A 27,243-nucleotide genomic window follows, 5' to 3' on the forward strand; every position below is an offset into this window, starting at 1 on the left:
TGACGGCTCGAGTCAGACTCTGGTTACATGTCTGGCTCGGCCCGTGCTCCGTGGAACTGCAACGTCATTATAGAGGCAAGCCAAGGTCCCAGGGCAGACTCCCCCTTCCTGTCTAATGCAACTTTGAAGAGAAAAAGAAGTGCAGCATCTTGTTAAAAGTAATGTCAACTGGCAAGCCCGAAATTTCTGTTTCCCCTTGAACTTCTCCCACTGGAACTGTGTGTGAATGTTTTAAAAAGTGAGTAAAAGTGAACCTAAGAACTGCAGCTGCGTTTCACAAATGTGCAGCTTTTAACTTGCTGGCAAGTTGCATCCGGGGACCTCCGACCTCACTATTCCCCTTACTGAGTCAGGGAGCACATTGCTATTAACATATAAATAGAGCACTCTGCCTTACACTTACCTTTGTATTATGGAAAGTAACTCCAGATGTGCCGTTTACTGGATTGCTCGGTGCATATTCACATACACAACGTATTTTGGGCGCTGCGATGAGGTGAGTTGGTTTGCCTAAGGAGTAATGCTTCGTATGTGGTGTCAGATTGATTTAGCTTGTGGTGCGTTTATTTAAATCTGTTTTATTGAATACTGTGTGATAATGTAGGTCAGCTAACCACAAGGACTAGCTTCTGTTATATAACACTAGAGAGAAGGAGGGACGGTACAGTAAATGAACTACTGTGTGCCAGGGACATCTGGGCTCAGACGCTCCCCCATCCGTCGGAGGCACCGATTCCATCCGGCACTGACTTCTCATTGCTATAATTCCTGCTACAATTTTGCCAGATGCATTTCCGCACCCGGTAAGGGCACCTTTCACACGACCCCTTCCTCCATCACGCGGGGACATGACACATGCTCTCAGCCGCCCGCCCTCATGCACCCTCCCAGCGTGCTTTGCTCCCCCGCTCCCATCTACCTTTTGCAGAAAGGTGCCCGAAAGTAGCCTGCAAACCCGGAGCTGCGGGGTTATTCCCAAAACTGGGCCCCTAAACTTGTGATTGTACTGTACAGGGGTGGAATTACCGCATGGACTTGGTGAATTCAGGACCCGTGCATCTGCAACTCGCAGCAGATCCCTAAATTGTCCCACTGTGAGCAAATCAGTTTTTCTTCGTTGTGCATCATATTTCTTAACAATTTCGAGAGCATCTAGAAGTACTACGGTGCAGAGAATGAACTCTACAAAAGAACAGCACTGCCCCTACATGGCTTAGAGGATCACAGTGTCGCTCCATATTTATGGAATAAAATTGCCCACATTATTCACCCACTAAAAAGTCTTTGGCTCACTCATGGCAACATCATCAGGGCATCGTGAAAGAGTGGTGTTTTTTACTGACTCTTTGTAAGTTTAGGTTTATAACTGAAAAGTTTTCAGTACGTCACCCAGTGCAGTAATGGAATCGATTGCACTACATTGAAACATTTAAAAATGTCAACAAAAGATAGTTGTGTTATTTGTATAAGACTTCTTCTATGTCCCGGCTCGTCGGGCCAGCCTGGCGCTCCCTATTTATTTGCTGGCTTGCCCGCCTCTCCTGGTCAGAATGCTGCACGCCATACGCTTTAGAATTACTAGAAGAAGATGTGAGGGCCTGGTACCTCATAACAACAGATATATTTAAACAAGCATTGGCATAGCCAATAGGTCTCGCCTTTGGGACCTTATAAGTATTTAGTTATGCAGCACAATATCCTTGGTGCAACAACATCAACTGTTGCATGGCTAAACAGTTATAAGGTCCCAAAGGCGAGACCTATTGGCTATGCCAATGCTTGTTGTTTGGAGGTTCCACCCACAAACACTAGAGTGTGTGCCTCCTGCTTCTCTGCAGGCTGCGTGTTTGTACACCTTTGTGGTCTGATCTTCTTTTGACACTGCATGATCTGTTCACCTTTCCTAGGGTCCAGGCTGCTGTCGGCAGATGGTGACGGACAGATCAAGTGTTGGGGGATGACTGATCACTTGGCCAATAGCTGGGAGAACACTGTGAGCAGCGGGGTTGAAGGAGACCCCATCGTAGCCCTCTCCTGGTTACACAACGGAGTCAAGCTGGCATTGCATGTGGAGAAGGTTTGTTGTGCTGCATTTGTGAGCAGGACAGTGCTGTGCATGCCTCAAGCCGCCTCTATATCTGCAGCCTGCTGAATGAGCCGCAGTCTGTTCGGATGTCTGTCACCTCAGGAGTGATTGTGTGAAGTGTGTGGCCTGAGGAGGTTGGATATCCATATCTTAAGTGAGAGCTTTGTCTGTTCCCCACTTATGTTCAGTTTCTTTACCCTCACTGATGGCTCTGCTGTCTGACCTGAATTTGTTTGTTATTTGTAATCTGGGCAATGAATCTTTTGGCTGTGACGTGTTACCAGGTTGGATCTCTGTAGCCTCACTGATGGCTGTGTAGTTTGTGAGCTTAGCATGTGGGATGTCTGGAACCTGCTCCCTGGCACTGCTGTCTCTGCGCGAGTCAGTTGAATAGATGTAACCTGTGCACCGGTGACCTGGTGCTGTTAAATATTTGTCACCTGTATGACAGTTCTTCTGTTTGCAGTCAGTGATTCCTTGATATCAGTGTCTTGAGTGAGTTCTTTACTGTCTGTGACCCCAGCTTGTTGGATTGGCTGCATCCTAGCCTTTGCTCTCCTTTCTGTGAGCGGAGTGTGTTTGATATTAGTGCCTTGAGCGAGTGCTCTTCTGTCTGTGACCCGAGCTGTTGGATATCTAATCTGAGAGATGGTCTTGCTCTCTGAAAGCTTAAGCCTGTGGGATAGCTCTGCCAATGCCTTATGCGGTACATTGGTGTATATCGAAGGATAGCTCTGATGAGGCCTCATAGTGTTCATCCATGTAAATTGTGCAGTAAAAATGTTTGGTTTTTGTCACCTAGTTCTCCCACCCATTTTGTGCAGCGTTATTGCTCCTACTGACTGTACTCCTACCCATGGTGCACTCTCACCTGCTTTGAGCAGCCTTGCTTCTACCCACTTGCTCATTGGATGGTATTAGCACTGCACATGTTTTTTTATTTCTTGCTCTTCTCTCCTTGTACCAGTCTGGCGCCTCAAGCTTTGGGGACAAGTTCTCTCGGGTGAAGTTCTCGCCCTCCCTCACTCTTTTTGGTGGAAAGCCCATGGAGGGCTGGATCGCAGTCACCATCAGTGGCCTAGTCACGGTCTCGCTGCTGAAGCCCAATGGGCAGGTGCTGACTTCCACAGAGAGCCTGTGTCGGCTGCGGTGCCGCGTGGCTCTGGCGGACATCGCATTCACCGGGGGTGGCAACATTGTGGTGGCGACATCCGACGGCAGCAGTACATCACCAGTCCAATTCTACAAGGTGTGCGTAGGTGTGGTGAATGAGAAATGCCGCATTGACACTGAAATCCTGCCCTCACTCTTCATGCGCTGCACCACAGACCCGGTGCGCAAGGACAAGTACCCAGCCGTCACACACCTCAAGTTCCTCGCCCGAGACATGTCTGAGCAGGTGAGCTCATTAAGAATAGCTGTAATGATAAAACCAGTGCAATGTTTTGGGGGTTTGAGAGTTTGGAATTTCACCAAAGCTACCTCTGCTTCGTCTTCTTAGATGGTGGTGCTCAGTGTGTATGTGACTTGCTCTCCTCTTAAAAAGGATGCCTGGGGTGATTGGCCATCTCCTGGGGATCCCCTGTCCTTAGTTGAACCACTGATGGTTGTGTGAGCTTTTTATAACCTCTGGAGAAGAAGGTACAGTACTTAAGTCTTGGCACATCGGCAGAGCTGCGTGTGACCACAGAACCGGAAGAAGGGCCGAAGCAGGTAAGCATTGGCGCTTTGATAGAGCGGTGTGTTGGCCACTGTACTGGCCGAAGTGTCACAGCAGGCAAGTCTTTGCTCTTTAGCAATGCTCTGTGTGGGAGCGCAACAGATAACTCTGTGCATTGACAGAGCTGCATGTTGGCCACAGTACTCAAAGCTTTAAGCTCATCAGCAACATTTGTAAAATAGGCTGTCTTGAGGTACACTAGTAGACATGTCTACAACTTTCAGTACTGGAATGAGAAAATGGCAAATGGGAAAGGCGTGCCACATTTTTGCAGAGTTGTGTGGGATGATCTTGGTTTCAGGAAGAGTCCAGTGCTGGAGAGAGCCCTGTCCTTTGTTGTAGTACAAAAGCTGTTGCCCATAGTGGCAGGTAATTTAGTATGTGGTTCAGAACTTGAGTACGTAACTCACATCAGTAGAGGTAAGAATGTTTCCACCCCTATTCAGCGACCACCTTTTCCTGTTTAGGAGTGCTTAACAACCTGTGTGTGCATAAATCTGCAAGCGTCTCTAAGAATAAAAGATGATCCAGTGGTGCTGCATGACTTGTTCACCCCTACCTCAGTCCTCACAGTACTGTGACGGGGCTATTACAAACAAGTCCACCACATTCTGGGATTCGACAGGCTTGCAGAGCCGAGAATCTTATGTAGAGGTTGGCAGACGAGATACTCCTGTCAGATCTTGGCAGATATCCTGTCTGTCTGAGTACAGGTGCCACAGGCTGCGTTGCACTTGTCAGATGGTGGAGGAGACACCTGCCATGTTTGTGACAGATTATCCCATGAGCCTCCATTGGAATGTTTCTTTGAATACATAGAGGCTGTGACAAGAAGCCCCTTTGTCCCGCGTTCATCTCAGCCCTGTGACATGGGTACCCAAAGCAACCATCAGTACATCCAATCCTGAGGCAGTAAATCTCTCCTTGATTGAGTCAAGGTTTTGTCTGTGTCTTCGGAAAACTAGTTAATTCTAACGGCAGTCTGAGTATCTTGATCTAGAGCAAACCTTCCAACTTTGTTTTTCAGTCATGCAGATGCAGTGGGTACTTCAAGTTTACCAGCAGGTGACTTTAGTTTTTAATGTGCATCAGTGCAAAGTCAATAATCCACTGTCCCTACCCATGTTAACGCCTGCTCCTCCTCCGCTCTGAAGGGAGCTGGCCAATGTCTGCTTCTACCTAGAGGTTTAGATCATCTGAACCTGCTCGGCAGGTTCAGTTAAGAACATTACGGTTCACTTTATCTCGCCAGTTTCCACAGTCTGGCAATGTGGTAAACTGCCAAAGTTCCCTTATCTGATTTTGACCCTGTCACAATATCATCATATCCTCAGCCAGATGTTGAGCCAAACTTTGTTGGCCAGATATAGAGTTTGACAGCCAGGGAAAGAGTAGAAAGCACAAATCTGTGTACGCTACATACATGTTCATGCAACCGCATCAACAGCCAGTGTAAGCATCTCTCCGATTTTTCTTTTTAGAGGGCATTGGTGAGCTGCAACCTGCCATGGTTTGACCTCGCTTGATGCTTGTGGTTCAGAACTCCTTTCTTATGTTGTACTGCAGTTGTACTTTCAAAGACCAGAGACGGAATAGAAGAATGGGGGAAGACTTAGGAGAGAGGCCGAAGAGTGAATGAGAAAACAGTTTTCATGGAGGGGGGGCTCCACTGGGGCCGCTGATGCAGAGGGTGAGGTTGGAAGACAAATCCAGGCTGACATTGAGTAATTATTTTACAGTGACTTAGATATGGGGTCGGATAAGAGGGTAATGAGATTCTGACAGAGTTGAAAAGGCAAAGGCATAGTGAGAGCTGGAGTAGGGTTTGACAGAGCACACAAAGCAGGCCTCCTACCTGCACCTTTACGTTAATTGATATATTTCCATGAAGAGAACATCCCAAGGATGGTAATTTGGGATCTACTGGCAATACATGCTCTCAAACCCAGGGGCTTGGAGCTCCCCGAACTACAGAAGAAGGTTAGCCCTGATATTCTTCCAAATTGGCATTTGTCCCGGCTTTTCAGGCTCTCCACCTCAGATGAGTGCACTTCCAGTTAATGTAAATGAGACCAATGTACATAGTGGTTACAGTGAAGATCTGGCTTTCTTGGACCTGTGCTGAGCATACAAGCTTGAGACCCGCAATCAACATAGAGGCACTCTTGTAAGTGGGATATACTACAGTTTCTAGGATATGCAGCTCGTAATTCCCATGCCTGTCTTCAAATGATACTCTAAATCACTGCACTCGGAACCCGTTGTTGAGGTGCATTGACAGAGCGGTGCTTGGGGTCTAAGTCGTGGAACATTAGAACCCCTGCTGTATGAAGCCTCTGTGACACACTCATTCTTTTCCTTCCTCACCACTGTTGGTGGTAATTGGTTCCTTTGGTAAGCCTGGTTAATGAAAGTGAGTAAGGTGAGCTGTAGCATTGAGATGCAAGGGGCTCACCATCCCTGTTTGTCCTCTCTGATTTTCCTGTGCTGCAGGTATTGCTTTGTGCATCCAACCAGACAAGCAGCATCGTGGAGTGCTGGTCACTGCGCAAGGAGGGCCTGCCTGTCAACAACATCTTCCAGCAGTTGTCTCCTGTGGGTGAGTTTTGCATGTGGTAAAGAATGCGTTCTTTAGAATTAGAAAAATGGTGCGTGGCTGGGCCTGATGTCTTGTGGTCCTTTGGAGCTTCATGCTGTAGAAGACTCATTTGTTTTGGTAGATCTGAGTGAGAAGGTGGAAAGGGGGAGGATTGGAAAGTGCCCACAATCCCCCCCCCCCCCCCCCATCCCCACCACCACTGCCTAAAGACTGTGTGCAGACTGCATGCAGGAAGCTTCTTTATTGCTGATTGTTTTGCTTGCGCCGAGTTGGTGAGTCTGAGGCTTTCACTGGAAATGCCTATGTTGTACGTGTTGTGTATTGTGCAAGCCTTCATTCTCTTCCAGGGGATCCTCATCAAAGTCATAAGCACTGAATATTCCCGCCTACGTTTGGGGATCCCAAGGTAGTGGGTGGGTGGGTGGTTGTGTGTGTGTAAATACCTAAGGCTTGAATTCCTCATTTACATTGGTTTTCATTTAATGAACCCCTTCCCAGACTCAGACACTTCTGTACACCAGAAAGAGCGAGTATAAGGTGCAAAGGGAGCCTTTATTGAATGAAGGAAATGCAAAGGCATTGTTTGCCTAGGGAGAGGATGTGGCGTAACAGCCTGATCTGCAGACGTCGGAGCTGGTGGGAACCAGGTTCAAGTCTCTGTGTCAGCATTAACATCCTGTGATTCTGAGCAAATCACGTAATCTCTGTGCTTACATTCTCCAGTATTGGATCTTTCATAGATTCACTTGCTTGAATCATCCCCGTCGTCGTAGTGGGAGTCTCCCACTACGACGACGGGGATGATTCAAGCATGTCAATCTATGAAAGATACCAATACTGGAGTACCATAGTTACAGGTAAGTAACTCATTTTCATTCAGCGCCTTAAGACCCTCATGGATGACTTGCCACCCTTTACAAATCCTGGATTGATTAATTTAGCCAATGGGCTGCATTCAAAACATAACCAGTAAATACTGGCACTGTGGCAATGTAAATGAAGCATTCTTTAGCCTTAGGTATAGTCTCAATACATATATTGAAATATATATTTGAAACCAAAATTCGGAGCACTGTTAGGGGCACAGAGCTATAATTTATTTTGACCAGGCAGACGCGTTTCAGCAAAAAGCCTTTCTGAGTGCTGGTTGTCACATCTTTAAATCCTACCTGCCACTCTTCCATTGGATAATGAAAACATGGCATGTATAAACAGACTGCTCATCTTTACTGAGGTCGGATGAAATTGTCCTCTTTTAGTGTCAATGCTGTTATTAAGCATTCAAACTTCCAGTAATTTGTGCACATCCTGCTCGTTTAGCTTTTTCATAATTTTATCTCTTGAGGAATCAGGATACACTGCGCACGCATGCATTGTTAAACGTTGTTTGACTTGTAAAGTTGCAGACTGTCATTTCCATTAAACATGCAGGCTTAAATAAAAAAGTTCTGTGCCCTTCGCCCAGCTGCAATTTACACTGACTTTTGGCACATACGTGCAGGCGCTGATTAAATAACTATTGTCCAATACTTAAGTAATGTCTGACCTTCTGTCAGCAGGCATGCCTTCAGTGGCGACGGTTCTGGCAATAATTTAATTCATCCATCCAAATGCCACTAATAATGTGGAGCAGCCTTTGGGCGGGTGCCTCTGTGGTGAATGTGACGTTCACATGAGAAATTTGAAACCAAAATTCAGAGCAAAAAAGTGGGTGAGCTCAGGAGAAACTACTTAGCATCATTTGCTATCCCAAACAAAACGAATGCTTTTTAGGTGCCTACTTAATTACGTATGACGACGTCAATCCAACAAACATCTTAAATCCCTATATTTTCAAACTCAATCGCAGAGGAAGACTTTTCTCCTCGTTCCACAGTGGATTATAAACCCTGTGCAACACTCTAAGTTACACAGCTGCGTGGCTCCTACAGATGGAACGTTATATGGGGTACAGCGTGGATTCTTCCTGCTTCACCTATCTGCTCTGGACACCAGCGACCATTAATGGGTTGGGCTGGATCATAGTCCCGTGTTTACACTTTACTTGAGAATGTTGAGGACTAATTGGTGATCCCTTTCTCTCTGGTCCTGATGAAGCCTTAAAGACTTAAAAGGCAGAAACGCATCAACCATTTCCCTTCTTGGTGAAGTAAATCCACAGATGGAAATTATGAATTAACCAATTTTTGATGGAATATTGTATTAGGAGATATAAAGAAATCACTATGTGTCCCCAGATATTATTTTTTGGTTGGCTCTTAAACCTCTGTAATAGGACTAATAGAGCCACCAATATATTTGTTAATTCTATTGTGAAAGATATGGTTGGGAGAAGCCAAAATTGACATTGATTTTGTTATGTGTTAATAATAAGTGTTTGAGTATATTCGTGACGCTGTCAATTGGATGTCGTAATGTTTTATTAACTTGAAAAAAGGCATAAAAAAAGAAAGAAGCGCCAACAATTGGGTTTGAAAATATATGGTTTTATTATTTGGTTAAATTGACGTCGCCGTAAGTAATTAAGTTGACACCTCAATCACATTTGTTTTGTTTGGGATAGCAAATGATGCTAAGTAGTTTGTCCCAAGCTCGCCCACCTTTTTATGGATATTTTGCCAGCCCAAGAGCTGCAGCGAGTATTGGGCATCCCCCTGTTTTTTATTTGTGATGCACCTAAGGCTGGCACTGTGATTCCTGTGTTGTTCGTGTTGCATATTGTTGAAGCCTTCACGGCCTGTGCAGTATCTGCAGTGAGTGGCGGAGTGTTGCACTCCTGCTGCCTCTGATGCACCTGATTGGTGAGTCTCTAAGTCTTCCACTAGTGATGTGTACGTTGTACATGTTGTGTATTGTATACGCCTTCACTGCCTGTGTGGTATCTGTGATGAGTGGAGAGTTGTACTTCTGCTGCCTGTGCTTTACCCATTCTCTATGTGAGGGAAGATTCCATTCACTCTGCTGTGCCTGTTGTGTGTTTGAGGGAAAGTTGCACTGCTGTTGTTTGTGCTATACCTCATGTGAAGGAAGATTGCAAAGATTCTTAGAATGTATTGCTTAGGCTTCCTGTGTGCGTGTTTCTCGGACTCTTCCCCCCCCCCCCCCTCATTCTGAGCACAAGTGATGCTGTCATCGCTGCTGAACGCCTGAACCTGTGAGAAGCCTGCACTGGGGCATGGTAAACTGTGTGTTTTTCTACTGCTGCTACCTCTTTTGTACCACTGGTATGATGAAAATTCCTTTTAAGCTCTTATCATATCATCGCACTCTGATCTGAATAACAACAGGTTGCCCTCAGCTGCTGCAACTGGTGGCTGTTGGCCGAGCCATGCGAGCCTTACTTGTGCCTTCCAGTCTACCCTTTTGTCACTGGAATTTGCCAAAATGTAAGTTTCTACTGCAGCACGTTGAATGGCTTGGTTTAGGCTATTGGGTGCCAGAGGGTCAAGTGAACCCTCTCACTCTTATCCGAGTTCTGTCTTCTGAAAACTAGTCAGCAGGATTAGGTGTACGTGTTGGAACAGGTGAAAGTAGGTTGCATACAATGATACTTGGGGAGTCACTTTTTTCAAATGGCTTCCCAGATGGAATAGGCGCTTCTGTGGAATGAACTACTTCTTAGGTATTTATAAACCATGGGTTCGAGGCATGTGGGCTGCTGAATTCATATCTGTGCATAGATCGCCGCCTAGTGTTGGGTCCGGATGATTGCACATTGTTGTCCTGGAAGAGTCTTTGAAGTATCACGAGATAGGTGGCTCCTCCCCTGGACTACAGTGCGCATGGGCATCCTCTCCATCCTCAGATTGTTTTTTTCCGCCATTGGGTTCGGATGTGCTTATCTTAGCTCAAGTTAGGAAAATTCAGTTTAAGGCCAAAAGGCCATTAGTTATCGTCGGTACTGTTCCCGTTCGGTATCGACTAGTTTCTTTAGTGCTTTAGCACCTTCTTCCAGCTTTTTGGATCTGCTTGGTCCAAACATCGAACTTTGATCGACGATGGAATCGAGGACTCCCTTCAAGAGATGTCCTTTATGCCACGCGAAATACCCACACATCCACGTCCACCCGGTATGCAACAAGTGTCTCTCACCGGATCACGATGAGTCGAAATGTATGGCCTGTGCCCGATTCCGCTCGAAGAAAACTCCGGAATCGACGGGCAGCGAGATTAGAGGCGCAGCAATCGGCGCCTGCCCCAGCCAACATCTTTAGCACCGAAGACGAGGATGCCGAGAGCGTGGAAGACGTAGACTCCAGCCCCGCTTCCGAACACGACTCCCGATCGGAAGACGACGATGAGGTGATCTTTCAGGGAGAAGAAGTCGTCGAAGAGGTAGGAGACTACTATGAGGCCCTTGGGGCCGAGGAAGATAGCTCTAGCGAAGAGCTAGGCCAAACCGCCCATACGGAGGCCGAAAAAATAAGTCGTCATAAGGCTCAGGTCGAGGGATCGCCTTCGGGCCTTACCCAAGATCAATCTCACGGTTCTTCGGCCCCGCCTCCAGGCCCGGCCTCGAACACTTCGCAAGAGCCATTATTATCAAAGACGACTGGATTCCCTTCAACGAAACCAAAACCATCCATCGCACCAGTTCCATCGAAACCGAAAGTGAAACCTGGTTATGATCGGCTTGAAGGCCTCGAAGCCTTCCACTCCTTCGACGCCGACAAAGGTCATCGGCTCCGACCGCGCAAAAAGGGATTTCGGTGCCGAGCTCACCGCAGCGGATACGGGTGTCGAGCCAAAGAAGAAGGCCCTCGGTCCACACAAGGCGCCTCGGCCTCTGGCACCGAAGACTACGGCCCCAACCACCAAAGTCAAGGTGGCCGCCCCGTCGGCATCGACGTCGAAGACGGCGGCGCCTGCCAGGTCATCGACTCCGACGAGCGTCGATGCCTCCCTTCGGATCGATGATCCCATGACTGCAAAGAAGTCAGATGCCGCTTCGACGCCTACCTCCAAGGTGCCGGTCGGTTCCAAGGAGCCATCTGCGTTCACCGTGCAACAGGTCTCGGCATCACTGCAACGCATCAGAGAATGGGCAGCCCTCCACTCTATGTCAGGCCCCGACACGCACAAGGCTGCGAAGGCACACTCGGCGCCGGCCAACATCACGTTTGGGTTGCCGCCGCCCACAGCGCCAAAAATGTTCGAAATTCGGACACGCGTCCGCCAAACACAGTCCCCATCCACTGGACGAACGGATTTCGAGCGTTCACAGCCACAATTTATCGACGCCAACACTGGTAGGTTGATGCTCCGCAAGCGGAAAATCACGCCAGAGAGGGGATTGGACTCCTACAAAATTCCTCTCAAACACAAATTGCCGGCAGAATCAGAGCCAGTGCTTCATGAACACTTTCAACCCTTCCATCAGGATCCACCGTCCTTTTCTCCTACGCCTTCAGAGGCAGACGCAGGAGAGGACTATCTAGGGGATGATGCCACCTACCCTGGGGATGTCGATCCTGATGATCACTTGCAAGACCCAGATCAGGCATGGGATGACCCCACCGACCAGGGTACCGCACCAGATACCCATGACACGCAGCTTTATAACATAAAGACATCTCCCACAGAGGACACTGCTGCCTTTAATGCCCTCATAGAACGGGCTGCTGCCAATCATGGAGTAGAACTCCATTCTGACACTGTCGAAGAAGACTTCTTGGTGGACACTTTCGCCTCTTCTGAAAAAACTGTCAAGACTCTGCCCATGTTAAAAGGAGTTCTAAAACCTGCAAAAGACATTTTTAAAGAAACAACCAGGGCACGGGTGCTGAACCCCAGGATCGAAAAGAAATACAAGCCTGAACCTCGCAGACCCTACGTACATTAGGAGTCAGTTACCTTTAGACTCCATGGTTGTTGCTAATGCTCGCAAACGAGCCCACTCACAAACAACGGGTGATGCTCCTCCCCCAGACAAGGAGTCCAAAGTGCTGGAGACATCAGGCAAACGGATTGCAGCGCAAGCAGCAAACATCTGGCGCATTGCCAACACACAGGCACTTCTGGCCCGTTATGATAGGTCCCACTACGACACGCTAGAATCACTCTTACAACATTTGCCAGATGAATATAAAGAGGCAGCGGAGCTCCTTATCAGAGAGGGACAACTCCTTACCAATGCATCCATCAAGTGCGCACTGGATGCAGCCGACACAGCGGCGAGGGCAATCAACACAAGCGTCATGTTGAGGAGGCACGCATGGTTGAGAATCTCAGGCTTCAAGGCTGAGATTCAGAACAATATCTTAAACCAACCGGTCAACCCAGACTATTTATTTGGCCCTGAAGTTGACACTACCCTCGAGAAAATTAAAAAAGACACTGACACTGCGAAATCAATGGGGGCTCTGCAAACGCAGCAGTTTCGTAGTGGCTCCTTTCGTCGCCCCGGGAATAGAGGAGCAGCTAGAGGTCAGGGGTCACAGCAGCAGTACAATAAAGGGGCCACACAAAGTAACTATGATAAAACCACCAGAGGTGGATATCGTGGATCCAGCACCAAAGGCAGAGGACGTGGGTACGGCAACACCAGGTCCTCCCCCAAAAACAAACAGTGACGCCCTCTCCCTGCCCCCCGACCACATAACACCTGTCGGGGGGAGACTACAACAGTTCCTGCCAGTCTGGAAAACCATCACCACAGACAGGTGGGTCAGGGACATTATCCAGCACGGTTACTGTCTCGAATTAACGTCCACTCCACCCAACATACCGCCAAAGCACCGTCCTATGTCCGTAGAGCACTTGGCATTATTACAGCAGGAAGTGCTAAGTATGCTGCAAAAAGGTGCAATAGAGGTCGTGCCCGTCAACCAACAGGGGACAGGGGTGTACTCTCTGTACTTCTTAATCCCAAAAAAGGACGGTTCGCTCAGACCTATACTAGACCTGGGACCCCTCAACCAATACATTCTCTCAGAGCATTTCCATATGCTCACCCTACAGCAGGTTCTACCGCTCCTCAGTCAGGGAGACTTCCTAGCCACACTGGACTTAAAAGATGCATATTTCCACATACCCATACACCCTTCACACAGGAAATATCTCAGGTTCACTATTCAGGGGCATCACTATCAGTTCAAAGTTCTCCCCTTCGGAGTAACAACAGCACCCAGGGTCTTTACCAAGTGCCTAGCAACAGTGGCTGCACATCTACGGAGACAACACATTCACGTCTTCCCTTACCTGGACGACTGGCTTGTTCAGGCAAAGTCAGCCCAGCAATGTGCCAGCCACATGTCCCGCACCATTCACCTTCTTCACAGTCTGGGATTCTCACTAAATTACCCCAAATCACATCTCCAACCCGCACACGTACGACAGTACCTGGGCGCGACCATAAACACTCTGGCAGCCACAGCTCAGCCAAATTTACTGAGGATCAACAGCATGCAACTGCTGATCTCAAAGTTCAAACCTCAACACTCCCTTCCTGCGCGAGTGTTCATGCAGTTGATAGGCATGATGGCCTCCTGCATTTTCATAGTCCCGCACGCAAGACTACATATGCGCCCGCTTCAGGAGTGCTTGGCACGTCCATGGAATCAGGCTCACGGACAATTAAAAGACCTAGTGTTGGTGAGCGGTCGGGCATACAACTCTCTGCATTGGTGGAATCCACAAAACCTTTGCAAGGGCCGACCGTTCCACGAGCCTGTTCCACAAATAATACTGACAGCGGACGCCTCTCTCCAGGGTTGGGGAGCTCATGTACTCACTTACACAGTGCAGGGACTATGGACGACACAACAAAAGAAGATGTACATCAACGTTCTAGAACTGATGGCATTCTTCCTAGCCATGAAGGCCTTCAAAGTACATTTGTGCAACAAAGTCGTGTTGATCCGGACGGACAACATGACTGCCATGTACTACATACAGAAGCAGGGAGGAACACACTCTCCACAGTTGTCTCATCTGGCTCAGAGCATGTGGAAGTGGGCCATTCAGAGGAACATATTCCTCATGGCGGACCACCTCCCCGGCAAGGACAACCAGATGGCGGATCTGCTCAGCAGACACAGCCACCAGATGCACTAGTGGGAGCTACATCCGTCAGTACTCTAACCGTACTTCCAACAGTGGGGTCATCCAGAGATAGACCTATTCGCCACAAACGAAAACGCAAAATGCCAAAGCTTTGCCGCCAGGTTCCCACATCCGCAGTCACAGGGCAATGCAATATGGATGAACTGGTCCGGCAGATTTGCGTACGCTTTTCCCCCAGCGCCATTGATACCGCTAGTGGCACGCAAACTGCGACAACACTCACTGACACTCATCCTAGTTGCTCCCACATGGGCGCGCCAACCATGGTACACCACCTTTCTAGAACTTTCCGTGGTGCCGCATCAAAGGCTGCGGATCAAACCCGCACTCTTAACGCAGAACCATGGCGAAATTCAGCACCCAGATCCGCAACAGCTGAACCTGGCAATCTGGCTCCTGAAGTCTTAGAGTTTGGCTACCTAAACCTGCCACCTGACTGTATGGATATCATCAAGGAGGCCAGAAGACCCACTACCAGAGCTTGCTATGCGGCTAAATGGAAGAGGTTTGTCATTTACTGCAACAACAATGACATTAACCCGCTGGATGCATCCATTCAAAACATCATCTGTTACCTCTTACACTTATACCGATGCAATCTGGCATACAACTCCATACATATCCATTTAACCGCGATAGCAGCCTATCTTCAACACAGGCAGCACCTCTCTTTATTCAGAGTGCCTGCCATCAAAACCTTCTTGGAGGGACTTAAACGAGTAATTCCCCCAAGACACCCACCGGCACCGGTGTGGAACCTCAATGTGGTCCTCACCAGACTAATGGGTCAACCCTTTGAACCTCTCCATTCATGTGAGATTCAATTCCTCACCTGGAAAGTAGCTTTCTTAGTGGCAATCACTTCGTTAAGAAGAGTTAGTGAGCTCCAGGCACTAACCATTCAAGAGCCATTCATACAGGTTCACACAAACCGAGTTGTACTACGTACCAACCCCAAATTCATGCCCAAAGTGATATCCAGTTCCACATGAATCAAACTATTGAACTGCCTGTTTTCTTTCCAAGTCCACAAAATGTCGCAGAGAGAATGCTCCATACACTAGATGTAAAGAGGGCCCTCATGTACTATATAGACAGAACTAAGGACTTTAGGGAAACAAAACAACTTTTCGTTGCCTTTTCTCCACAACACAAGGGCAACGCCATTTCCAAAGCAGGGATAGCCAGATGGATCGTTAAATGTATTCAAATTTGCTATCAAAAAGCTAAACGCACATTAACGATTCCCCCACGAGCCCACTCAACACGAAAGTTAGGGGCGTCCATGGCTTTCCTAGGAAACATTCCTTTACAGGAAATATGTAGAGCAGCCACATGGTCCACTATACATACATTTACCAAACACTACTGTGTAGATGTACACTCAAAACAGCAGGCAGCTGTAGGACAGGCTGTTCTCAAAACTCTTTTTTAGACTGCTGCATGAATGTCAGCAGCCCTACATGCCAAGAACAGATGCATACTGGTAAGTAGCATATTCAATTCCCTGGCTTAAACCTATGGTTCCATGTGAATTCCCTCTTGTTATTCAGGGTGGGTGAACAGAGACTGTGATCCTATGTTCACTTCACCTTTTAGTACACTGGTTCTAATAGCTTTGCACACTTGTTAGTAGATTGTTCTTCCATCTTTGCTATGTTCCCAAGACAAACCAAGAAGCCCTTAACAGTTGGCCAGTCCTCTTCTTTCAAGCCCACAGTGGGTGTCAGGAGGATGTGATACAAATGGGGCCACTGTTAAATGTTTCTGGTTTGAGATTCTGTTTACTACATCTTTACGAAGTGGCAGCAGCTCAGATTGGTTGGCTGTAGGAGCATGCCCAATCGGCACACATGCCACAGTTGGAGCACAGGGAACCTCTCCGAGCGTCTCATTGTTTCATCCTCCCGTAATACCCTTATGTAGTTTTTTCCTTCATACTTGCTTCTCCCATTAGCATAATGTGGATAAAGAGGTTAAGCGAGCGTGTCATGGGACAAAAAAAAAAGATGTTGGATATGTTCTTTTAGACACTGCTAATATAACTAGCAATTTGACGACGAGGGTTGATCCTTCTTTGAGGGTAACTCACACTTGCTGCTATTTCTGCTGAGACAGCTGCTCGGGGTCTCCAGAGGGCTCATCTTCTGATGTTTGGTTTCATAATGAGGATGCGTGGGCTGAAAGCACTTAGGCTTGTTTGATGAAACCCATACATTGCTCCACACCCTTTCGTTTCCAGGCTCCTCTCATCGGCTTCACAAGTGGTGCTTGCTGCTGACACCTGTCAGTGTACGGCTACCATACAACCTAGACTTTTGGGTACCTGCGCGATACAGCACCTGGAGTACCAACTAATCTTCGAAGCTCAAGGCTTAGGACAATAAGCACTTTTAAAGCTTCTCATCCTTAGAAAATGTTGACGCAACACTCTTGGAGCCCTAAGAGTTCCAGGGCATGGGGGGGGGGGGGGGCTGTTAAATCTTCCTGTCTGGAGTATTGGGCAACCGTCTGTGCTGCACACCTAGAGCAATAGGCACCTGTTGCTGCTTCTTGTCTGAATCACTGGAGCATGCCTGAGAGCTACATATTTGGCGCATTTGGAGACTGTTACTGATTCTTGCCTGGATTCTTGCTGTGAGGCAGCTACGAGTGATGCGCACCCAGACCTCAGGGGGCCTGTTGCTGCTTCTTGTCTGAATCGCTGGGGCATCCCTCAGAGCTGCACACTCGGAGACAGTTAATGCTTCTTGTCTGGAGCACTGAGGCAGTGTAGGAAAGTGCCCCTTTTTGACATGGTCACCCCCACTTTATGCCTGGTAAATGTTGTGATTTCGACTGAAAGTACACTGGGTTCCAACTAACCAGGTCGCCAGAGCTCTTGCCCCAAACTGTACAATTGTCTCCCCCAATTGACAATACATTTAGCACCCTCTGTTAGTCCCTAGTAAATGGCACCCTGGTACCTAAGGCCTAAAATACTAAAGAAGGCCCCTAATGGCCCCAGCTCGAATTGTGCCACCCGAACGGACCCCTCACCAAGCACGTTCAATCAATCAGGGGTTTATAAAGCGCGCTACTCACCCGTGAGGGTCTAAAGGTGCTGGGAGGGGAAGGGGGGGGGGGGCGGTGCAGCTCCGGATCAGTCGAAGAGCCAGGTCTTGAGTTCCCTCCTGAAAGTTAGCAGGGTAGGGGAGCGTCGGATGTTCACCGTGAGCTTGTTCCAGGTCTTGGTCGCGATGTAGGAAAAGGCTCTCCCGTCCGCTCTGTTTTTGCGGATGCGGGGGACCTCAGGCCAAGGGGCTGGTCTGGATTTGGAAGTGGAGGTGTTCTGTGTTGGAGGTGGAGAGTCGGAGGGGGGTTTTGTGTGTGATGGCGAGTCCTCCTCCTGGGCGGTGGAGGCAGTCCTTCCTCTGGATTTTGTAGACGTCGGGGATGGCAGTGGTGATGTCGGGGTCAGAGGTGGCGTTGGTCCGGGTTTCTGTGAAGAAGGCGACGTCGGGTGAGAGGGTGTCGATCAGGTCCCAGATCTCTACGGTGTGTCGGTGTACGGAGCGCACGTTGAGGAGGGTGCATGTCCGGGTTTCGGCGGTTTGTGCCTCCGGAGGGCCTTCGGCGGTTGGTGGGGCATTGTGGTAGGTGAAGGATCTGCGGCAGGATCTGCATGAGAACTGTCCGTGGGTGGTGTTTGGCGAGGACGTTTCGCAGTCGGCGAGCCTTCCGGGATTGAGTGCGTGGAGGTTGGTGGAATCGTACCGCTGGGGTCTTGGAGAACCAGGGTTCCTGGTGCTGGCCGCGGTCGGGACGCAGACGGGCTTGCCTTAGGCCCCCCTTCAGCGCACCAGCGGCGCGCCTGCTGCGCGTCCGCGCAGTGGCCGCCATTAAGAAGGGGTGGGGGGAGGGACGATCAGCTGGGAGGCAGGATGGGCAGCGGAGGGGTCCGGGGCGCAGGTGCAGAGCGGCGGTAAACGAAGCGGGGAGATAAGCCTGAAATAGGTAAAGCAGGACAAAAACAGTAGATTCAGCACAGTAGAATAAAATAAGCCTGAATTAGGGAAGCAGGAAAAAAACAGTAGAATCAGCACAACAGTAGACAGTCAGGCACAAAAAATTCGAACTAGCCCACAGAGATTAAATATTCCACTCGGCAGCGGTGACTGGCCAGCAGGGGGCTCAAACCCCTCTCAGGAGGAGGAAAGGAGGCTTCGAAGGCAGGGAAGTTGGCGCGGAGCTGCTGGGGAGAGAGTGTGTCCTCGACCAGGGTCAGGGGACTTACTCGCGCTCCCTCGCAGCGGCCGCCATTAAGAAGGGGAGGGGGGAGGGACGATCAGCTGGGAGGCAGGATGGGCAGCGTAGGGGGTGGGGCCGCAGGTGCACAGCGGCGGGAAACGAAGCGGGGAGATAAGCCTGAAATAGGGAAAGCAGGACAAAAACAGTAGATTCAGATAAGCCTGAATTGGGAAAGCAGGAAAAAAACCGTAGAATCAGCACAACAGTAGACAGTCAGACACAAAAAATTCGAACTGGCCCACAGAAAATAAATATTCCACTTGGAGGCGGTGACTGGCCTGCAGGGGGCTCAAACCCCTCTCAGGAGGAGGAGAGGAGGCTTAGACGGCAGGGAAGTTGGCGCGGAGCTGCTGGGCAGAGCGTGTGTCCTTGATCAGGGTCAAGACTGCCATTGCAAGCTGCGTGTCTCGGTGCAGACAAAAGTGAAAACCCGACATGTAACACAACCCTGTGTGCCATGTCCCCTACCACTGCACGTCATATTTGCAAGTCATCCTTACAGCAGACCTAACAGCCCTAAGGCAGGGTGCTCAATATTCAATGTGAGGGCATACCTGCATGAGCAGATATGCCCCTGTGCTGATCAGTTAATATTACTGCCAGCACAACTACGTAAGCCATTTCAAAACACGTGCTGGTCACTGATTGAAACGAGTTCTCCAGCTACATGATGGGTTCACTAAAAATAGAGATGTTTGGTATCAAACATCTCTTATTGATAAACCCACACTGATGCCAGTGTTGGATTTACCGATACATACATTCAGAGGGCACCTTAGAGGTGCCCCCTGAAAACCTACCACCCTCTGTTGTGGTTGCTGACTGGTTTCTGCCAGCCTACTACTCAAGACGCTGTTCTGACCTCCTAGGGTGAGAGCCTTTTGCTCTCAGAAGAACCAGAACAATAGCCTGTCCGGGCAGAGGGTGTAACGCCCCCTCCCACAGGATGACCTGCTGATGAGCCTCCTTGGGTCTGCGAGCATCAAAGCAGCTGCCGCCTTTGGAATGCAAATCTGGCTCCCCTCACAGGAGAGAAAGGCACCCCCCAGCCAGAACCCCCTTGGCACCTGTACAGGTGGTAAAATTAGCTAGTCAGGTAGACGTGACACAATTTTTCTGGAGTAGCCATCTTTGGGATGGCATACGTAGGAATTCTGGGACAGGGTTATGCCCACTTCCCACAGGAAGAGGTCAAATAGGGGGCGTAGTGACCCTAAGGGTCAGTAGCCCATTGGCTACTACCCTATACTCCCCTAACACCCCTAATGTGAGTATTTTGGGGAGTCTCTGGCACCAGAGAAGCAGATCCTGGTGACTTAATAAGAGACAGGACACCGAAGAGCAGCAAGAGCTGAGAACAGAGAAGAAGCAGCTGACCTGGCACCAACCATGCCGGCCTGTCTGTATCCCTCGTCAAATGCGGCACCAAAGTCGACTCGTCCTGCAGCTGTGACTTCAGAACCTTGGGAGAACTGTCTGCCTTCAAAAAAGACTCGAGAGCTCCTGTGAACAGCAGACCTTTTCCCAAGAATCTCCAAAAGAGAAGTGGTAAGGGGTCTGGAAACGTCAAAACCTGACACCTGAAGCCACCACTGCACCTGCTGCCTCCGGCCCGAGTTGAGGTGGTGTAGGAAGGCTGCTCTGTATATACTATACCAAAGTAAGGTATAGTGTGCACAGAGTCCAGTGGATCCCCAGAGGTTTACAGAAACTTAAGTATATAATACTAAAAGCTCTATTTGTGGTAGTGTGGTCGAGCATGAGGCTTATCAGAGGGCTGTGTTAAGCTTTTGTTTTACACACTCAGACAAGAAATTATTACACACACTCAAAGACTGAATCCATGACTAATTGTTTTGTATAAAACGTTATTACTTTGTTATTTTATTTTTGACCCAAGAGGAACTCAGTTGCAGGTAAGTAACAGTTTCAAGAATGGCAATACTTTTCAAATGCAGTAGGTATTGTGTTCGAAAGGCAGTAAAAATACTTTACTGTAGTATTAAAAATACTTTGGCAATGTCAATCAAACATTAGCAACCTTTGCAAATGTAAATGATAGACATTTAGTGCAATTAGGAAGAAATGCAATGCAGTCCTGTGGGAGGAAAACAGTTATATGCATTTACAGGTAAATACTCGACTTACACATCCAGTCTTCGGAGTGAGATCAAGGAAGCTACTGCACCACCAGCGGCACTGGGGCTGCTGGGTGCAGAGGTCACTGGGCCCAAAGTTAGTCAATGGAGACTGGGCGGCACCTACAAGAGGTGCGTTTTGCAGGTAGGTACCCATGGTTTCAGGGCACAGGCCCAGGGATTAAAACAATCACAAGGGGGTCACAAGGCAGCACCAACCTTTCACCACCAGCTGTCCAGGGATGGCCGGGTGCAGGGTTCAAATCTGCATCGGGCACCCAGTGTTTTTCAAAGGGGAATCTCGGTTGCGCAAAGAGGCTGCAAGCCTGGACAAGGAGGCTGGACGAAGGTGACCACTGGCTGAGCAGGTACGTTGAGATGTCGAAGGAGGGCCAGGCACCGTTGGCTGGGCTCCTCAAAGTTGGGGTGCCGAGGATGCAGGTGTTCCCTTTGGTGTTGGATTTACTTTACCGGAGCCGGTCGCTGTTAGGGGGACCCTTCAAGATGAGTCTGCAGGCTTCTTCGTGGAGTCCAGAAGACATCAGTCAACATTGGATTCAAGATCAGGATCGCTGTGGAGACTTCACTGGACAGGTGAGCCACTCTGACTCGGGTCGTGGATGTCGTGTGCAGATTGGGCAGGGATGGCGGTTTCAGCTGGATCCCGAGTCCTTGTAGTTGGATTCTTCGGGGCAGGGCCACTGTCTCCGGGAGATCTGGTCTTTGTTGAAGCATGGGCAGTCTTCCTTGGGTTCTGGTAGTCGCTGGCCACCAGACAGGAGTCTTCTTCTGCGCAAGGCCTTTGAGCAAGTGACAGGCCGATAGGGCTGGGGACAAATTAGTATTCCTCTTCAGGCTCGGCTGCACGGCATTTCCTTTGTCCTTTCCTTCTCAGGTTGCAGGAATCTGAGGATCAAGGTTCAGGGGTGCCCCAAAATACTGAATTTAGGTGCATTACAGGTACTGGCAGATGGTAGCCCATGGGCTACCTGCCTTTCAGGGTGACTACACCCTTATTATGTCCCCTCCTTTGGGAAGGGGGCATCCCCTAACCTAACTGGTTAAAATCCTTCCATCCAACATGGAGGATTTTCTAAGGAGGAGATCACTTAGCACCTTAGGGGTGGTCAAGGATGAGAGGGGACACAACTCTCCTGACTACTAATTTTCCAGCTAACATTGCCACCAAAAGGCTTAGTCAGGGGCACAGGTATCTTCACTAGCTGGAGTGGTCCTGGCTAGCATATCCGAGGGTAGGAAGCCTTTGAGGCTCGCTGCCCCGATTGCGGTTCCAGCTTGGGGGTAGGTGAGAAGCACCTCAACCCAAGCAGGCTTTGTTTCTGACCCACAAGAGCACAAGGCTCCCACCTCAGGGAGTTAGAAACAGGTCTGTGTGTGGCAGGCTGGTGCAGAACAGTCAGCTGGACCCGAGGGAGTTGGTAGTTTTTCAGGGGGCATCCCTGCATTTTGTAATAAATCCAGCACTGCATCAGTGTGGGTTTATTGTGCTGAAACTTCTTAGCATTCAGTAAAGCCATCATGGAGCTGTGGAGTTGTTAATTAACTCATTATGGCTTCACTGCACTTACAGTGTCTAAGAATAGACTTAGACACTGTAGGAGCACATTGCTTAGGCAGCTATGCCCTCACCTGTGGTATAGTGCACACTGCCTTAGGACAGTGAGGCCTGCTAGAGGGGTGACTTAACTGTGCCGCAGGCAGTGGTTTGTGGGCCTGGCACAAAGGGATGTGTGCCATGTCGACTTTTAGGTGTTATCTGCACCACAACACACAGGCAGTGTGCAATGGCAGTGTTTGTGTTAGGTGAGGGGTCTCTGAGGGTGGCATAATACATGCTGCAGCCCTCTGGTCACAAGACCCTTGGTACCACTGGTACCTTTTACAAGGGACTTATATGTGGGCCAGAGGTGTGCCAATTGTGGTAACAAAGGTACAGTTTTGGGAAAGAGCACAGGCCATGGGAATCTGATTGGCAGGGACCCAGTGCACACTTAGTCAAAGCGCATCAGATATCAGGCAAAAAGTGGGTGTAACCATGCAAAAAGGGGCGCTTATCTACAGGGTGGGCCAGCAATGCAAACAAGGTTCCCCAGACCTCCAGAGCTTGAGTCCATCGTGGTTTCATCACTCCTGGACTCCCAAATGTCACCTGCAGCCTCTGCACGCAGGCCCCTTCAACCGCAACTGTTCCGGTAAGGGAAAACCCGATGCCTAAGGACACCCCTGCACCTGTCCCCCCTGGGCCTTGGAGAAGAGGTTTAAAGGTGTCCCTCCGTCCCCAAGCATCGCAAGGCCTGAGCCCACTGGCTGGTTCAGCCTGACTGACTTCCTAGCCAGAGCCTCCAGCCTCTTTTTACAGTGACCGATCCCCATCGAAAAGCATTGGGCTCCAGACGCTGCTTTGCACCGTACACTGTCATACGTCCCGTGCAGGCCTATATTCGTTTTCCCTATGTTAGCGTGAGCACATTGCAGACTGTCCTCTGCTTTGCACACATTACCTTACAGATATATTTTGTATTATGCCACAGTCTACTTTCACACAAGACACACTGTTGTTCTGTGCTCTGTTCTTTTCCTGGGATTTAGTCTGAACATGTAGACAAGGTCGAACAGCAATGCCCCTTGTTATTCTGTTCTGATGCACCTAGACCAAACACGCAAATGCAGATGTTGTTTGGGAACGCATACTTTCTGTCATTAAGATATGCACAGATAGGTAACACACACTTGGAGAGGGACCTTTCCAGGAAAAAGATCGTGACAACATCTGGAATGTAGAGCTTTCATCTTTGTATACTGAGGTACGGGGTCTGCTATGTACACCCAGAGATCTTCTGATATATATTCATTTTGCTTCTGTAGAAGGGGAGGGAGCTTAGGCTACACTGTCGTATATAATGACAGCTCCATTTATGATTTACGGAGTAATAGCTATGATCACCGTATTTGTGTTAGGCATTTTCTTATTTGTTGTGGCACGTATACTGCATACTAGAGCACAATAGTTAAAATAAACATTTTAAACTTTCATCGTGTCTCTGTCAGACTGTGGACTAGTACAAGTGTGCGAGAGAAAATGTTTGTCCTGCAACGGCAATTCCTGAGAGAGTCAGAAGTGTTGTGTCCTGGGATGTCTCATTACTTGTTCCTCTGTGAGTAGGTAGGAGGGCAAGTGAGACACTATAGCTAGTCGGTTTCCTTGCTCATGGGTACTCAGGTGATAGGATGACTCAGTCCTTGCCGACTCATTTCCCACAATCCCAAGCATATTTCTGTGACTCTGCAGAATCCCTGCAACAACACCTGGACGCCATCATGCCGCTGGTGGTGTACTGTTGGTGCTGCCTTAGGCCTTGCCCGCCACTCACCTTCACTCCTGGAGATTGGTCCTGTAAGTCGCTGTACTGTGCCGGTCTGCAGAACTCGGAAACTGCACCATGTCAACTTTTTAAAGTGAAAATAATTTATATTTAATATTGTACTTGCATGAACGATTTTCATCTGATGCCTAAACATATATAAAGGTACTTGTTATTTTTATAAAGTGGCGTGGATCTCCTTCCTGAGTCGTGTTGTAATTTGTAAAATGTTATGTGTATTTGCAAATGACTTGCACTCCTTCTGCTAAGCCTAAGGCTGCTCGACCTCACTACCCCCTAATAGAGTACTATGGAATTACATAGCAAGCCCCTGTCCACTCGTAAGGCATCCCCTGGACTCTTTACACGGCATGTCACACTTTTGATATATTACATAAAGAGCCAGCTTCCTACAGGGACCCCACTCACAGCAAAGGTGGCCTATTTCAGCTTCTTGTCTGGAGAACTGGGACATCCCTCAGTGCAGGTAACTCAGAGCACTGGCACACTTTTTCTGGAGAACTGGGACATCCCTCAGCACTGCACACAGAGAGCACTGAGCCCGTCCTACTGCTTATTTTTTGGAGCACTGTGGCAGCTCTCAGAGCTGCACACCCAGAGCACTGGGGGCTAGTTACTGCTTCTTTTCTGAAGTGCTGGGGCAGCCCTCAGCACTGCACACCCAGAGCACTGGGGGCCAGTTACTGCTTCTTTTCTGGAGTGCTGGGGCAGCCCTCAGAACTGCACACCCAGAGCACTGGGGGCCAGTTACTGCTTCTTTTCTGGAGTGCTGGGGCAGCCCTCAGCACTGCACACCCAGAGCACTGGGGGCCAGTTACTGCTTCTTTTCTGGAGTGCTGGGGCAGCCCTCAGCACTGCACACCCAGAGCACTGGGGGCCAGTTACTGCTTCTTTTCTGGAGTGCTGGGGCAGCCCTCAGCACTGCACACCCAGAGCACTGGGGGCCAGTTACTGCTTCTTTTCTGGAGTCCTGGGGCAGCCCTCAGCACTGCACACCCAGCGCACTGGGGGCCAGTTACTGCTTCTTTTCTGGAGTGCTGGGGCAGCCCTCAGCACTGCACACCCAGAGCACTGGGGCCAGTTACTGCTTCTTTTCTGGAGTGCTGGGGCAGCCCTCAGCACTGCACACCCAGAGCACTGGGGGCCAGTTACTGCTTCTTTTCTGGAGTGCTGGGGCAGCCCTCAGCACTGCACACCCAGAGCACTGGGGGCCAGTTACTGCTTCTTTTCTGGAGTGCTGGGGCAGCCCTCAGCACTGCACACCCAGAGCACTGGGGGCCAGTTACTGCTTCTTTTCTGGAGTGCCGGGCCATCCCTCAGTGCTGCACACCCAGACCATTAGTGACCTGTTATTGATTCTTTTCGGGAGTGCCGGGGTATTCCTCAGCTTCACACCCAGAGCACTGGGGGCTAGTTACTACTTCTTTTCTATAGTGCCGGGGTATCCCTCAGCGCTTCACCCCCAGAGCACTCAGGACCAGTTACTTCTTCTTTTCTGGACTGCCGGGGCATCCCTCATCGCTGCACACCCAGAGCTCTGTGGACCTGTTATTGTTTCTTTTCTGGAGGGCCGGGGCATCCCTCAGCGCTTCACACGTAGAGCACTGGGGGCCAGTTACTGCTTCTTTTCTGGAGTGCCGGGCATCCCTCAGTGCTTCACACCTAGAGCAGTGGGGGCCAGGTACTGCTTCTTTTCCAGGAGTGCCGGGCTTCCCTCAGCGCTGCGCACCCAGAGCACTAGTGACCTGTTAGTGTTTCTTTTCTGGAGGTTCGGGGCATCCCTCAGCGCTTCACACCTAGAGCACTTGGGGCCAGTTACTGCTGCTTTTCTGGAGTGCCGGGCATCCCTCAGCGCTGCATAACCAGAGCACTGGGGGCCAGTTACTGCTGCTTTTCTGGAGTGCCAGGGCATCCCTCAGCGCTGCATAACCAGAGCACTGGGGGCCAGTTACTGCTGCTTTTCTGGAGTGCCAGGGCATCCCTCAGCGCTGCATACCCAGAGCACTGGGGGCCAGTTACTGCTTTTTATCTGGAGGTTTGGGCCATCCCTCAGCACTGCACACCCAGAGCAGTGAGGGTCAGTTACCTTTTTCTGGAGTACTGTGGCAACCCTCATAGCTGCTTATCTAGAGCACTAAGTGTCCGTTACTGCTCCTTTTCCGGAGTACTGGGGCAGCCATCTGCACTGCACAAGCAGTGTGCAGTGCAGATGGCTTGTTACCACTTCTTGTCTGGAGTACTTGGACAACCATCGTGGCTTATAGCCAGCGTTACTGGGCTTCTGGCATTCACCCGCCTGGTAAAATAAAAGAAGCTTATCTGCCTGGATAACTGGCCATTCAGCAAAGCCAATGCACCTGTCAACAGCTACACATCGACCCTGTGATTCATTGTTGAACGATTTGAAAACTTATTGAGTCAACGTCAGTGTAAACTCTTAACTCGTTGAGCGAGTGCATCAAGTCCTTACATACAATTAACTAATCGTGTCCAAGGATTTGCGGCCAAAAAACAAAAGTTAAACTAGTTTTCCATGAAATTTCTGCTGAAATGTGCATTGGAGTCATGATTTCTCTTTCTTGCTTACTGCGCAGAGCTGTTTAGGTAACTTTGTTTACCACTTGGCCCAGAGGCACAATAACTTAGCACTCCACTTGGTTAACCAGGTTACTCCCTAGTGATACTTGACTCAGTGTAGCAGCAGACAAGCAGCCAAGACTTATTTCAAAGGGTGGCGTGGTTTACAAACTTAAGATTCAGTTAGACAAAGTAAATAGCACTCCGTAACCTCAATGTCCTGCAGGTCTTTGCTTTAAAAAACAACTTTATTAACCTGAATGTTCATACTTCAGTTTAAAGGATGGACCCAAACAATCAGCAAATGTTAGCACTTTTGGGGTCGAGATGACCCAAATTTTGTTATTATTGTGGCCCCAACTGTT

The 27,243-nt window shown here is 49.2% G+C and overlaps 1 protein-coding gene across 2 annotated transcripts in view; it reads left to right on the forward strand.

The window, feature by feature from the left end:
* Positions 1-27,243, forward strand: part of MED16 (mediator complex subunit 16) — a 170,407-nt gene that overhangs the window by 58,347 nt on the left and 84,817 nt on the right. For both annotated transcript variants that reach the window (XM_085636892.1, XM_085636893.1), the window contains exons 4-6: positions 1,908-2,077; positions 3,054-3,485; positions 6,300-6,405. In XM_085636892.1, coding sequence (XP_085493018.1) covers positions 1,908-2,077; positions 3,054-3,485; positions 6,300-6,405 — 708 coding nt within the window. The remainder of the gene's footprint in view (positions 1-1,907; positions 2,078-3,053; positions 3,486-6,299; positions 6,406-27,243) is intronic.

This window comes from Triturus cristatus, chromosome 12 (genome assembly GCF_964204655.1).
Source record: "Triturus cristatus chromosome 12, aTriCri1.1, whole genome shotgun sequence".
Lineage (NCBI taxonomy): Eukaryota > Metazoa > Chordata > Amphibia > Caudata > Salamandridae > Triturus > Triturus cristatus.